We start from the raw sequence: 15,000 nt of genomic DNA, 5'->3' as shown, positions 1-15,000 counted from the left end.
AATGTTGCTCACGTGATGAGCCTGTCCTGTCGCGAATGCCTGGACAACTGCCGTTACATGGTCTTTACAAACAAACTTTCGACAGTGGTAGATCTACTCGTTTTTCAAATGAAGGTGAGCTTGTAAGTAAGGGAATTGACCTTTTTCGTTGTGGTATTTTTATCTTTAATTTGCGAAATCTGTAACGCAGTCCTAGCGGGAAAAGCACTTGGAAAGGTTTTGGATAGAACTGGACACAAGTTACGACTACAAGCTCAAAAACCGCGACAGAAAGCACAAACGCTAGGAGTCCATCACCCTAGAGTTAGATTTACCCAAACTGGCCTAGTCCCGATCAGCGTCAGAAAAGTGTGTATTTTTAAACCGGGTTTCTGACTATGCCGTAATAGACTCTTGCAATCACGAATGAGCCCATCCGGGATTTTTCGACACTGTGGAACTCGAAGTCACGCCTGTGGCGTGACATAAAAGCGGCATTAGAACAAAGCAAGGACAGATTTCACAATATACCGGCGATCATTAATTTGAATTCCTTGCAATATTTACAACGAACGAACCGTCTCTTTTATTTGTTCGCCGTCCTTGTTCAATTGTTGTTCGACGGACAAACGAGAAAAAAAATGGCTGCCAGTAGTCTAAAGCGTTAGAGGTGCCCAAGACAGCCCCGAACAATCTTAAACTTCTTAAGTGCCCTGCAGACCCCCCACGACCAGGCTTCAATACGGCTGTTTCTTTTCTTTTCTTTTTTCTTTAATTTCTTTTTTTTCTTCCAATAGGGTGTCTTTACATCACAAAACGCCTCGAAGAAATCTTCAGAAAAGGAACCCGGAAGTAGTTCGTTAATTCGCTCGCCTTCAGATCCCTTAGCTACTGCGCTGTTGAAAGTGTTAGCTACAGTGCTAAAATGCTTCGCAACCGCGTCGCCTAAGGAGACAGAGGTCGCAGCGTTAGTTCAGAGGATGGTGGATTTGATTGGGTAAATAAAGTGGTGAATGGGCCCGACCGCGGTCGCCTTTCTCTTTCTCTTCTTGGGGCACAGACTTAGAAAAGTGAATGTCTGACTGATGTAAGACGTACTGACTGGCTCTGACTCAATCAACGGCCGGCCGGCCGGCCGACCCTAGCTGGCTGGCTGGCGGCTGTCCGGCCGACAGACCATCTCACATTCGGAGTCGCGGACACGCTGACGGACTGATTCACACTGTAACTGCTAAACACAGCTCGCTTTTTCCTGTATATGCTGGCCCCGTTCTTCGCTTGAAATTGCAAACGACAGGCTACTGCTTCTTATGAGAGCTTGGAAATTTTCGTATCCTAACTAGTTTACTCGTTTAAAAATTGCCTTGTTTCTTTACACAACAGGCAAGAAATTAGCTTAAGGTGGTTCGTACCGGGTTCAATAATTCTGAGGGAATGTCTCATTAGAACGATTCCCTCTACAAAGTTGTTTCATGTAACGGCAAGGTTATGGTACCATATGAAACACCAATCATTGCTTAACAAGATGCACTTCTTAACGTGACGTAAAAAGGTTACCATGGTAACGCAAGAGCCATAAAAAACCCTGTATTTTGTCTTGAAGCGTTCGTATCTTAAAAATTAACTCGGTGAACCCCAATTTTTATCGCAGGAAAGTAATTAGCAGGCCAAGATAAAACTCTCTGCAAAGTTTTAAAAAACTCTCTGGAGCCACCTTAAAACTTTCCAACGGTAAAGGTGGTCATGATTTTTTTAACTCTGCAGAGAGTTTATTTTTAGCCTGCTAATTACTCTCCTGCAATAAAAATTGGGGGTCACTGAGTTCGTTTTTAGCTCGTGGAGAGCTATCGGGAAGGTTGGCGAATTAGGCTGTCAGGCGTAAACAATGGAAAATTTGTAATCGATTTCTGGTCGTCTCAAGTTCGGCAGGCGCATTCATGCATTCGTTAAATGGTCGTTAAGGCGAAAGGCGCATTCATGCATTCGTTAAATGGTCGTTAAGAATGCGCTTTTTTCGGCTACCAATGAAAGACGTTTAATATAATGTATTACACTGCATTTGTAACCACTCTATAGGCTGTGAAGGAGACTAACAAGCACACGACGCAAAGACAAAACTTCACTGTTTCGTGCTCTCTCTTACAACACGGCGCTGCCATTGGAATTCGTGGAACGGGTCTTTTTCATTGTACGAACATCACAACTTGCGCTGTGCTTTCGTTACGTCCCGTTTTCACACAACGCAAGGTAACGCAAGCGTAAGCTCAAGCACAAGGAAAAGGAAAATTTTTGATCCTTTCGCTCTTTTGCTTGCGTTGCTAGTGAAAACCAGGCTCGGGACGTCTTAGGGAGCAAGGGTGGCGCGGTGGTGAGAGCACTCGCCTCTCACCAGGGTGGCCTGGGTTCAATTCCCAGTCTTAGCGTTACACGTGGGTTGGACTGCGAGAGGTCTTTATCCGGGTACTCCGTTTTTCCCTTCTCAAAAACCAACCTAATGATTTGATATGATTTGGTTTCTGTAGAGTGTCCCCAATTAGTGCTTCAGCGCCAATTACACTTGACACTGACATAAAGTTCATTATCTATAACGATGTCTCACTTTCCTCTTTGTTTTCCATTCAATCTGTAGCTACGTTGTGTGCTCCGGTGTCGTTGATGATATCAGGTCGTTCTTCAGTACAATACATGGACCTCTCGATGACGATCCTACAACTGTCGATTTCGCCCAAGCTTGTTTATCTCTGTTGTCTGCAACTGCACAGTATCTGGGTTCACGGTGAGTTACCGCAACGACAAACTTGAAACATTGAAATAAAACAGGTCTGTGTAGGAGCACTGGATCGGTTTTCAGTTGCATGCTGTTTGAATTACAGTAGGGAGGAGGGATTTGGGAGCAGAGATGGCGCAGTGGTCAGTGCCGTCCGGGTTCCACCGCGAGACTTGACGTCACATGTGGGTCCAGTTTGTTGGCTCTCTGATCTGCTTCGAGAGGTTTTCTCCGGGTACACCGGTTTTTCCCCCTCCTCAAAAACCAGCCAATTATTCGATGCGAGTTCATTTGATTTGATTTCGGTACAGTGTCACAAATTATTGCCCCAGCGCTAAATAGGGTCAACTAAAGTGCATCAAGTTCATCATCATCACAGTGCTTGATGATTGGCTTAAATGTCGGCCAATCGGAGGCCAGACTACAACTTGCGTGCTCTTTCCCGCGCTTAGGGACGGCTGCACGCTTTTGCTTTGCTTTGTGAATTGGATTATTCTTAGTTATCTCTTTGATTTGCCTTGCCTTATTACCTCTTAGATCGAGTAATATTTTCGAGACAAGAAAAGAAGACCCCACTCAATTTGTCACGACATTCAAGCAGACCGAACTTGTTGGTAGGTAAAGTTGTTCAATTGCCGTGCAGTATTTTTTTATGAGTAGAGAAAACGTAGCTGTTTGACTGAGGTTGTAGAATAAGAAAATATCTCCTCGGAACAGTAAAAAGGAATTTGGTATATTGCCTGTAACGGTCTCACAGCTGTCTTTTCAAACACGATTTGCAGCAGTAAAAGGCGTTTATAAAGCGCGTTCGGAATCGTTTAACGCCGGCAAAGTTTTTCAGTTTTGGGTTTAGAACTGGTTTTAGCTCTCACACATCACTCCCAAACTTTTTCACTTCTTGTTGTTGAAAAAGCCTTCGCGCGCACACCCTGAAAACTACAAGGTCAATATTTGAACAAGAGAATGCGAAGTAAGGGAGGGAATGTATGCTACAATATCTGGATCTATTCCAATGAAAATTTCAAATATATTGTTATTAGTTCCGTGTCATACTGCGTGGTAGGCTGCTCTGCGTGGTTATTTCAAAGACAACACGTTATTCGTCCGTTGGTGTGAAAGTGGACCGCAAGGCCCTGGTAACAAGAGATACAATAACCTTCGCAGCCTGGGCGCGATCTAAAAATAGATTATTGATTTACCTTCATGTCATAAATTCATATGCAAATTACACGTCAGTCACTGTCATCCGTCATCGCGGAAATGACCTTGGCTTGGCTCAAGGATAAGTAGAAAGTGTAAAGGGGACTGACTGGTGAGGAGTATATATGGTGGGAGGAGAGGGGAGGGGAGGGGGAGTAGTAGAGGGGGTATATTAGGGATTTTGTCTTCCTTCTTTCCTGGTTATTGAGGGTGGTGGGGTGAGGAGTATATAGGGTGGGAGGGGAAGGAGAGACAGTAGAAGGTTTATATTAGGGATTTTGTCTTCCTCGTTTCCTGGATAATGATTGAAACAGGAAAAAATGACGAATTCGTTTGCTAGTACGTTAAAGCTGATAGAGGTGTTTTTGTTGTTGTTGAAGAAATCGTGTCGTTCCTTTATGCCATTCTGATGAACACGGGGAGTGCGCAATCGCCAAGCTCTGCGCTTGCAGAGGCGACTATAAACGTGATCACCGAGGCGCTCTGTACGTTGAATTATATGGCGACAGTGAATCTGAATGTTTTGCAAGTAGGTGGAACATTTACTCGAGTATTTCGTGCCATCGGGATTGAGCTTAAAGCGAGCAATTTCCCGGTTTCCCCGTTAAGCTTGAGTAGGTATCTTTCTTTTACTGTTTAAAGTGCACCTAAATTCAATTATAAAATGATTAGGATAGTACGCGCACTCTCATTGGTCAATAGTTGTGTTCAGATGAGAGTATGTAAACACGGCTGTGACATCTCACGAATTTTGATTGGTTATGTATTGTCAGACGCGCGTTTTGATTGGTTGGTAGGAAATATGAACGTGTGTCAAGAAAATTTGTTTCAATCAAAAAGTGAAAAAACCAGCATTTTCCTTCATTTGTTGAATTATCTTTGAGAAAGATTTTGTAAAAGCAAGAGAAAACGTTTTTCCTGTGTTTGCATAGGATGATATAAACACTCGAGGGGTTGGGAGAATTCGAAACAGTTATGCAAACCAGAGACGAAGTTACACGTTACAAGTTTACGTGGCCAGCACACTGCCCAGAAAAAGCGAAATTCTGGGTATCAAGGGTGACACGTGTTTGCTTTGGATAGAGAGATTTATACATGTATTAGGAACGAAAATTCTTTCAGTTTAGGTGCGCTTTAAAGGGTGTAACAAAATCGTAAATGCATGACCAGCTCGTAGATGGCCTAACCGGGACCTCTAGCAACGGCCACGTATTCATCATCGTGGTGATAAATTCTTAATGGTAAAGAAGTGTTTTGACTGAGTCTGACCAATTCGACAGGGCATGTGTTCGACTCCCGTTAATTAATTAATTTAACTCTTTCCCTCCCAAGATGAAAAAGTTCGTTCTCGTTACTAGTACCGTAGCTTTCTTAGTTGGCTAGTAATGCAAATTAAACTTCATTCTCAATAACTGTCTACTTGACAGTATTTTTGAAATTGTGAGGAGAATTTGCATACTGATCACTCCTGTGAGTTAGAGGGTTAAAACCTGGGGCGCTTTTCATTTGAATCAAAAAGACAAGGCAGGGGAGAATTTCCTGTTTAAAGTACGGGACAATTTCCCGCCATCAAAGCGAAACGGGACGAGCGTGTTCCCTTTGCGGAGTCGCTTTTTCTTCCTTTCTTTAAGCGACTATCTGCTAGCAATAGACCATATTCGTATTCTCAGTATTGGACTGGAACTAGCTTGCAATGGAGGCTAATGCGGGGGAATATATTAAAAAGTATTTGCATTTGAAAAGATTCCCCCGCATTAGCCTCCATTGCGAGGTAGCTCCAGTCCAATACCGAGAATACGAATATGGTCTATTTACAATGACAAACATTTTTGGCGACCCCAAAAAAATCTTTTATGTTGACTTTCAGGTATCTTTGGGAGCAGAAGGTGTCTCTTTAGAATTCCGGCACATAATTAGCCATCTTTTGTGGTATGTAAGCGTAAAAATGAAAATCGTTGCGTGGACTAAACCTCGCCGTTCAATACACCTTTAAGTCTTCAATGAGTCTTTAATTTGTTACACCTAAAAATTTGTTACATGCACCTTATTCCAAAATGGCTGCCATTTTAGTATTCTTTTGCTTGGTTGCCAATTGGCTCTTTTGGTCTTCTTCAAGGTTAAATATTCTTTTGAATTTTACGTTTGAAAGGGAGGCCAAAAGGGCCAATTTGCAAGGAAGCAAAAGAAGACTGAAAGGGCGGCCATTTTGGAATAAGGTGTATAGACCAATTTCCATATATTAAAATACAGTCCTAAACAAAAGACATCATCTCGAGGCTCTGGGGAATAAATATAAGGATTTGTATGGCGGGTTTATTCCCCAGAGCCTCGAGATGATGTCTTGTGTTTAGGACTGAATTTTAATATATCGAAATTGGTCTATGGGGAAGATATCTGTTTACAAACATTGCTTTTGTTATTCAAATGTGCCAACCTCAGGAACCAATAAGGAGTCTGGTTGGCACATTAATGACAATAGATGACGTCAAAGGAATATCATCGGTCAGGATATCGCGGATTTTCGCCGGCATTGACTAGTATTTGTCTCACTGGTGATCAATTTAATTGCATGGCGAATCCCAAAACGACAAATTCGAGGCAATTAGATCGCAAAACAAATGCAAAATTTGTTGCTACCGGTTTGGTCCGTGAACTGTACCACTAAATTCGGTGAGTTTTGACTTTGTCCACAACGTTTCGTAAGTGCTGTAACAATTACCGTTTTTAATTATCAAAGTTGTGTAGCTAAACTGTTTTGCTGGCTTTGCTATGCCTGTGGCCAAGAAATGGGAAGCTTTTTTTTCGGAACCGGAAAGCTTCCCTTTGTCTCTATAAAGGACTCCCATAATCACAATCGTGCTTCCCCTTTTCAAAGTATGAAAATAAAGAAACACCGTGAGCGATTATCATGTCATTGATGATAATGGGGATTTATCCAATATTATCTAATTGTCAGCTGTCAAGTGCTGGCTTTTTCGTCGGTATTTATACGTAGCACTTTTACCTCTCTTTGCAGGGTTTGCAGCGAGGGAAAAAACGAGTATCTCCTTCATGAAGTTATTTTGATTGTGGGTTATTTTACAGTTTTGAACTATGACAACCAGGTAATTAACTAATCCACTAAGCTGCACCGGAAAGCATTAGCATGCAGAGAAGTCCAGAGAAGTCTATGTTCTTTGTTTCAATAAGAGGGAAACTTCAACACCATAAAATGAGAAAATGAGAGACTAGGCAGCTTAGCGTGGCAGAACAACAGATTGAAAAGAGCACAAAAGTTTAGTATTCAAGCAATATCAAGACTAAAATCAGGAGAACAGACCTGACTGCCATAACTGATGATGGCTGCAGCAATTGTGTGCTTTGTAATTGTTAACTTTGAGACTATGTCATTAAGCAAAATTTTATTTGTAAATAGGTTTTAGAGTTCTTTTTAGTTTCCCTAGCTTTTACTATTTTTAGCATTGTTCTCCTAGATTTTTTTTTTTGTGTGTCACCAATTAGTGCTATGCGCTAGAGATTCTCGACACATTAATAAAGTTCATCATCATCATCATCATCTGATCACGAAAATTTCCCAAAGCTTACAGAGGGCAAGGAGAGTTTCAATTTGCCACTTTCTATTTATAAAGCGTACTTACGTCGATGATGGCTCTTGATAACAGTATGGGCCATTTTGAGTCAGAGAGCTAGCGCTACTAACAACGAACAGAAGCTCACGACTGTGAAATGTTTAAGTCGGGTTCAGAGCTGGGTTTTTTTTTAGTTTAAAATTTTCGTTATTTGGATATAACTTACGTAGCTCGTGCATTTTCCTGCATCGATCTTATTTTTGTCCATATTTGGGCATAAAATTGGTGTCCTAAAATCTCCAGCTTTGTTCCAAGGAAAATAGTTGCAAGTTTCACGTGTGAAGGTCATGTGCTTCGGTAATGGTTAAGTTCTTGTAGACAAACCGCGCAGCGTACCATTGTATAGACTTAAAGCAGGGTCAACAAAAGAAAAGTACGCTTTCTTTGGCCTCTGATTGACTCAGAATGACGTTTTTATACCAGACTCGTAACATCGATGTCGTTTTATTCGTCAATTGTAACGACGGGATGAACTACCGCGGGAGACGCACAATCCGTTTGGAACCAACTTGGGCAAACACTTTTGTGCGTCTGTCAGTATAAAGAAGGGCTCAAGATGCATTATGCGTCGAGATGAACTATCCGCTTAGGTGCGTCTAAGAACGCGCAGTAAATAAGATGATTCGTGTGGATGCATAATCCGTCCCTTGGCACTTTTTATGCTGGACGGACTTTCTGAACAGCAGCTGAGTAAATATGTGCGCAATTCATCACGAAAGAACTATTCGCGTCTAGTATACAAACAGCTAATGTGGTCCGATTTTCAAGCCGATCCACAAGAAGAGTGATGCAAAATTATTATTATTATTATTATTATTATTATTATTATTATTATTATTATTATTATATTATTAAAACCAAAATCGTTGCGGAATTACCTTTGACACCCGCCAGAAAACCGCCCTTCATGATCAGTCACTATACTGAAATCACCATTTTTCGTTATAGGTGTTTGTTCAAACTGGAAGACCTCCGACGTTGCTGCAACATCTCTGTTTACTCCCTTTTCAGTATTTTAGTGACCCAAGGTTAGAAGCCTTTTGGTGTCTTCAAGTGATTTGGGATGTATTTTGAAGGCTACGTAGTGACAACGTCCACGACGAGGCCAGCTCGAACGCAACGAAAATGCATATTTGATTAAAAAGCTTTGCACGATATGCGCATGTGCTTTTGGGCAGCGACGACAAATGGCGCCAAAGAGCATATTTGATTCGAGCAGTTTTCAAATGACTGTGGAAAGTAATTACGCGATTGCAGTTGCTACGCTTAGTGATTGGTTTAAAAATCTCGCGCGAGTTTATCAACCAATGAAAAGGAAAGCCAAAAACAATCGCGACTTGCACGCGCGATTTTTCCCGCGCTTTGAGCAAGTTGCATGGAATTGCTACGAATTTTGATTGGTTCATTGCGCTGTTTGCACTTGCTGTGATTGGACGAAGTAATTACTTTGGTATTTGTTTTACGACACCCAATTGAAAAACATTAGCTTCGCGCGTTCTGTACGTCCACCAAACCATTCCACCAAACAGCAAATTTGATGAACAGAAACAAGTAGTTTTGCTCGTGTGCAGCAACGACGTTGATGTTAACACAGACGGCACCAAAAAGCACAACTGATTAGCAAGAACAATAGCTTTCCATGGTCTGGACGAGTGCACTAGCGCAAAGGCGAAGCCATCGTCAGCACACTGATCAAAAGCAACAATAGCTTTACACAATCTGCTGCCGCGTACATGTGCAAAAACGAAATTGACGTCAGCACAGCACAGCACAGACGGCAAAAAGTAGCTTTGCACTATCTGCACGTGCAGCAAACCTGAAACAGTAGTTTTGAGCGATCTCAGTCAGTGAACGTGCGCAACGTTGACGAAAACAAAAACTGCAGTTTAGCACGATCTGCACGCACACCAAACTTGATGCTATCTCGACCTACACGTGTTTTTGTCTCTCATAAAGCGAAGAAATGCTCACTCCTTTTTTTTTATGTTGTTGTTTTAGACTTCGAAACGTGTTGTTTCCAACGTTAATAGCTGCTTGTTTTGAAAACGAAGAAAACAAAAGGATTATTGAACAGGAAGTGAGCTGCGCACTGCTGGAAAACTATGTCGAGGTAAAATAGACAATTCTTCAAATTCATGCGTTAAGAATCTTTACAACTATAAGTTTGGCAAAAAAATAATCGGTAATACCAGCAGTTATTCTTTCTTTTACTTTGAGAAATCTCCTGCTCCTTTTTTTTACCTCGTGCAAGTGTTGTCTGACCGAGCCAAATATCTGCACTTTTAAGAAAGAAAATTGGTCATACATTTAATACTGTGGTAGGACTAATCACCGAACAAGAAAGGTTTGCAAATAGACTCATCAGCAAAACTTCAGCGACGTACCGTGATGTTCATTTTCATTTAGTCTCCATGGTAATGTTGCAGGGATACCAAGTCTTCTAGGCCCAGGACCTTTTTTTGGTTTGTCCAAACGACTTGGACCTACCTAAAATTGTTCAAAGTATGATGCAAAACAGAAAAGAGAAGGCCAGGATAGCAGCTATCAACATATTTTGTTTGAAAACCCTCATTTGCTCCATTTATCAATACCACTGATAAACACACTGTTGCTTTACAGGAGCAACTTTTAGATGTGCAGCACGATCAATTGCTTCCATCTCAGAGTCAACGGCGTTCAGGTTAGTCTTGCTTGTTTAGCGTTGCGTGACAAATGGGCATGACAAACTTTACTTGTTATTAGTCTTCCTTGTTTAGCGTTACGTGACAAACGGCACGACAAACTTTACTTGTTATTATTGATCGAATGCAAAAATGGGCGCCAACAAATTATTCTTTTGTCTTTGTGTTAACTAGCCTCGTTTTACAGCCCAAATTCTTTCAATTTTACACGTGTTAACGAGGCTAGTTAGGCTAATTAACACAAAGACAAAAGAATAATTTGTTGGCGGCCATTTTTGCATTCGGTCAATTTTGCTATTATAACGCACTGCAGCCTGCTGTGCAGTGTCTTGTACCTTGAACACTAATTGTGATTTTTTTTTCCCCCCAGATGGCAAGGTTTCTCAGCGTTTTGCACTGGTCAGTAGATTTCCACTTTCAAAGTGGGAACAAGCAAGGAAATTTCTTCTTGGATCCTGAGAGAAGCTAGTTTGTAATGCAAAGTTACTTGTAAATGTTTGCATCACCTAGTACATGTATAATAATAATATGTAACGATGGCTCTCAAAGATTGTTTATATTCAGAGAATCTCTGTTTTATATTTGTATCATGTGGTAACAATACTTTTTTTCGTGAAATCTGTTTGAGTGGACATTCCTATGAAATGTTTGTTACTGCAGGTGTTTAAATAAAAATAATAAATTAACATAATACTTGTTTACACCTTTTTTTTTCATATCAAGTGTACAGTATATTTAATAAAGTTTTTACTATTTAATTTTTATTATGTGGTTTCAAGTGCAATTTGAAATAAATGAGCAAGAGTGAGTTTTACAGACTGAATGTTTTTACTGATAAATAAATAAATAAATGGAGGGGACATAAAACTGACTGATTAACCCCAGGACGGCCCTGGTTTATGTGTAAAATCATCTGGCTGTCTAACTCCCAGGAATCAATGGGTTAAATAATGTGGCTCCAGCTATAGCGTGAAGATATATATATTTTTTTGTTCTGTTGCCTCAAACAGAACATTTTTACAAAGGAAATCTTCTTTAGGCAGACCAAGTTCCTTCGCATTTACTTAAATAAGCTTTTTTTTAAATCCAAGGGTAAGTTTCTCCTAAGGCGATACGTTAAGACCTTGCCATTTATTTTAAATAGACAAATTTAAAGTTAAAACAAAAGAAATGAATGTCCAATCAAATACATGTAATTATTGTAAAATAAAAAGGTGAATGAGGTGCGAATCATAGATAAAGTAAAGAATGCAATGTCATGTATTGATCAGTGAACCCTGTAGTTACCTAGATGGGCACATAAACCCATTCTGCCCAAAAGCAGGCCCCAATGAAGAGTAAAATCATCTGCGTTAGACAGGGTTAAGGGGGACGGGGAAAGGTCATTTGTTAAGACCTTGGTATTTCAATAGACAATTTCAAGTAAGAGAAATGAATCAAAATAAATAATAATTTATTCTAAAACTTATTGAAATAAAAAGGTGAATGAGGTGGGAACCATAGACAAAGTAGAACACATGTAAACCCTGTAGTTACCTAGGCGTCATCCCATTTACCCCAAAAGTGGCCTCCACTGAGGAGTAAAATTGTCTTCTGTTAGACAGAAGAGATGAGTGGACCTAGATGTTGTTGAAGCTTAAAAAAAATTCACCTAGTTTCAACAGGAAGTTGCAGTACTTTCTCAGCAGGTCAATTTCACCCTAGTTCTCAGTGATCCCTGCAGGCAATGCAATGATAACTACGTTTCACTGGGATTAAGTTGCCATTCATAGAGACACATGTTTTTCCGAGTTGAAGGCACTCTCAGTTTAAAAAAACAGAGAGTGCCTTCACCTCCGAAAATAATGAATGACCTTTCTATGTGTCTCTGTGAAAGGAATCAACTTTTACAACTACGTAAGTCAAATGAGGAGCAGTGCAGTGTCTTGTCTAATCTTCGAGAACGGTCGTATCCAAAAGTGCCTTGGCATTCTTGTGTTCCTCTGTATCTGCATATTCCTCCTCTGTTGAGGCCTGGAAGAACAGTTAATAGATTATTCAAATTTAAATGAACTATTGTTAGGGTACTTACGTATGTAAAATTTTTGCATTGCCTTATTTATTTATTTATTTATTCATTTACAGGGCTAGAAAAAATGTCAATTTCAAATGTGCATTTTGGTATTATGCTAAATTAGCCAATATCAAACATACCATAATACTCTTTGTTTGTCCCTCCAGAAGTTTGCATAAGCATTGTTTCCAGTTTCTCTTGGGACCATTACCGGGTATAAGTTCCAAGAGAAAGTAAGAACAATGCTTATGCAAAATTGCGGAGGGACGAACAAAGAGTATTATGGTATTTTTGATATTGGCTTATTGCAGGCAAAAGGATGAAAATGCAACAAAAAAATTATCTTTTTGTGGCTCTTTACTTGGGCACACAGCATGGGAAAACAGTAACCACTCAATTACAATATTATAATTCTTACTAGTAGTAATCAAAGATTAGGAGTGCGTTCTCCGCCTGTGATAATAGTTGTCTGTTGCTGAAATCATTACTGTGAACGGCGGAGGTGTTACAGACATATAACATACTGACAAAGTCCACTATTGTTCTGTGGATTTTGATTTCCTTGCTTTATTTAATGCGATTCGATATGACCTTTGATGACACGTTGCGTGACGGCTCCAGTTTCGGTAAACTAGCAAATTCATGTTATTAAACGTCACATTTTCACTTTTACTGGTAATGTTTCAGCATGAAGGCTGATTTCTAAAAAGAATACTTGTGTTACATCTAGTACTCCGGGTATTCTGAGCTGGAAGCACAAATATCAGCTAACATCTGTAACCTTCGCTCTCGCGTCTCCGGCCCGTTTACCCGTGGTTTATGTTAACAAACTCCCGGAAAAACTCCGTGCGACTGGCAATAATTATTATTTCCGCTGATGAATAAAATAAGTCAGCATTTACATTGCTCTTCCTTAGTTCTGGCTTACTCTTATAGGTCTTGGCTTCAGAGTACTCTTCCATCGATTCAATTTCGACCTTCGCTGAGTACAGACTAAACAATTTGTGGCCACTGGAACTATATATTAAAGTCAACAAATGTAATCAAAATATAGCCAATGAAATATGGCTGTTCCCACGCGTACGGTTAACATACCAAAGCCAAGGCGATTCGTTGCAGCTGGAGCATCTCGCAAAAACCGACTCGAAATCCTAACTCGAAAATCCAACTCGAAATCCTAACTCGGGAGTTAATTTGTCTCATAATAAAGCTGAACTACTGTAATAAGACGCACGTATTTAATTTCGTAAACAATTTGCGTGACGCTACGGACACAGACTCGCCGGCGCGTGCTTTATAAAAATAAAAACTATTCCTTCCAGAAAAATCATATAAATATTATCGGCGCATCTTACAAACTTCGAATGAAGATCTTGTTTTTTTTTAACGGAGAGCACTTTACCGTTTGAATCAGCGAATTAAGCACGGTAGAACCGAAGATATGTTTTTTTTTTCGTGTATGCCGTGACATTGCACAATGCTCTCTCGCCGGCAAGGGCCTTAGAAAAGCAAACTTTTCCCTCGCCATTTCACATCGCTGTAATCAAAATTCAAGGTGTAAAAATAAGAAATTTTAGCTTGTATTTTAAAAATAATTTGTGTTAGCAATATTCATCATATTATAGGCTTTTTAGGTCCCTGGGTGTTTTTCGAAAATCTACCATGAAAACTCAAAACACGTCGTCTTTCTCTAGTTAAACAGAAAAATCCAGCGTATCGAGGCGTATTAATTAATCCTTTATACCACAAAGGTAATAAGCCGTTGGAGCAAGAAAATTCGGTCTTATTCACAGATCAAGTGGGCGGTTGAAAAAGGCAAACAAAAAATCAGGTATGATCCTAAAATAGATTGGCGACGCGCTCATTCACAGGCGGTGAGCGGTGAAAGGAAAATGAAATGGAACGTCATCGCGGAATGTCATTACTTTTACTTGTAATTTATAAATGCAACCGACGAAGGGTTTAAATAAAGCTTGAACCTTCCAACACGTCCGACAAACAGCGAAGCACGAGGCAGAATGATAAAGCTTGAACCTTTCAACACATCCAACAAACAACGAAGTACGAGGCAAAATGTTTGGCGCAACGAAATTGTGACGTCATTCAAAATGGCGCCGAAAAGTTGAACCATGGAACGAAAAAACACGGGTCAGCTTTCGCTTGTGTGCACAGGGCACCTACACGATAACAGGCAACCCAGAAGATTAGGAAGCGTTCTGTCGAACGCAATGATTGATTTGGTGGATATAGGCCACGATTTGACCACTTTAGCATAACTAAATTGGACTGATTTAATATGACGGAAGTCACTTACTACAAGATTTTGCAAATCGTTGTATGCTGCCTTGATGCGTCTCTTGCAGTCTGGGATCATTATTTTTGATTCCTCAAGAACCTCTATCTGCCAATCATGAAAACGCACATGATGAGTACATGTGCACATAAAGATGAACAAGGGTAGGCAAAAAGAATATTATAATGACGAAATTAAACTTCAAGATAGGATCCACCATGCTCTAAGCACTGTCCTGCTGGAGACTGTATGGTGAGTGAGGGTTATATGTGGACTTAACATGTATCATGCAGTCACATATTGAAGTCAATAAACTTAATTATGGCTTACATGTAACTGCATTGCAACATCAAAATAATATAATAACTTAACCAAAGAGCCAAAAATACATCTAATAT

The 15,000-nt window shown here is 40.2% G+C and overlaps 2 protein-coding genes across 3 annotated transcripts in view; one reads left to right on the top strand and one right to left on the bottom strand.

Annotated features, from left to right (window-relative positions):
- The window catches only part of LOC138038515 (S phase cyclin A-associated protein in the endoplasmic reticulum-like), a 39,414-nt gene extending 28,467 nt beyond the window's left edge, over positions 1 to 10,947 (top strand). For both annotated transcript variants that reach the window (XM_068884398.1, XM_068884400.1), the window contains 11 exons: positions 1 to 114; positions 777 to 976; positions 2,609 to 2,755; positions 3,284 to 3,360; positions 4,327 to 4,475; positions 5,814 to 5,875; positions 6,963 to 7,050; positions 8,524 to 8,603; positions 9,574 to 9,685; positions 10,195 to 10,255; positions 10,627 to 10,947. The exon at positions 1 to 114 is cut by the window's left edge and continues 10 nt beyond it. In XM_068884398.1, coding sequence (XP_068740499.1) covers positions 1 to 114; positions 777 to 976; positions 2,609 to 2,755; positions 3,284 to 3,360; positions 4,327 to 4,475; positions 5,814 to 5,875; positions 6,963 to 7,050; positions 8,524 to 8,603; positions 9,574 to 9,685; positions 10,195 to 10,255; positions 10,627 to 10,715 — 1,179 coding nt within the window. In that variant the 3' untranslated portion in view covers positions 10,716 to 10,947. The remainder of the gene's footprint in view (positions 115 to 776; positions 977 to 2,608; positions 2,756 to 3,283; positions 3,361 to 4,326; positions 4,476 to 5,813; positions 5,876 to 6,962; positions 7,051 to 8,523; positions 8,604 to 9,573; positions 9,686 to 10,194; positions 10,256 to 10,626) is intronic.
- A 745-nt stretch (positions 10,948 to 11,692) lies between these two features.
- LOC138038516 (tubulin-specific chaperone A-like) overlaps positions 11,693 to 15,000 on the bottom strand; it is a 6,226-nt gene continuing 2,918 nt past the window's right edge. Inside the window, exons 3-4 of the mRNA XM_068884401.1 lie at positions 14,624 to 14,710; positions 11,693 to 12,269 (exon numbers count right to left, since the gene is read on the bottom strand). Coding sequence (XP_068740502.1) covers positions 12,186 to 12,269; positions 14,624 to 14,710 — 171 coding nt within the window. The 3' untranslated portion in view covers positions 11,693 to 12,185. The remainder of the gene's footprint in view (positions 12,270 to 14,623; positions 14,711 to 15,000) is intronic.

Source organism: Montipora capricornis, chromosome 2, assembly GCF_036669925.1.
Source record: "Montipora capricornis isolate CH-2021 chromosome 2, ASM3666992v2, whole genome shotgun sequence".
Lineage (NCBI taxonomy): Eukaryota > Metazoa > Cnidaria > Anthozoa > Scleractinia > Acroporidae > Montipora > Montipora capricornis.
This window is presented reverse-complemented; position numbering and strand designations above follow the sequence as displayed.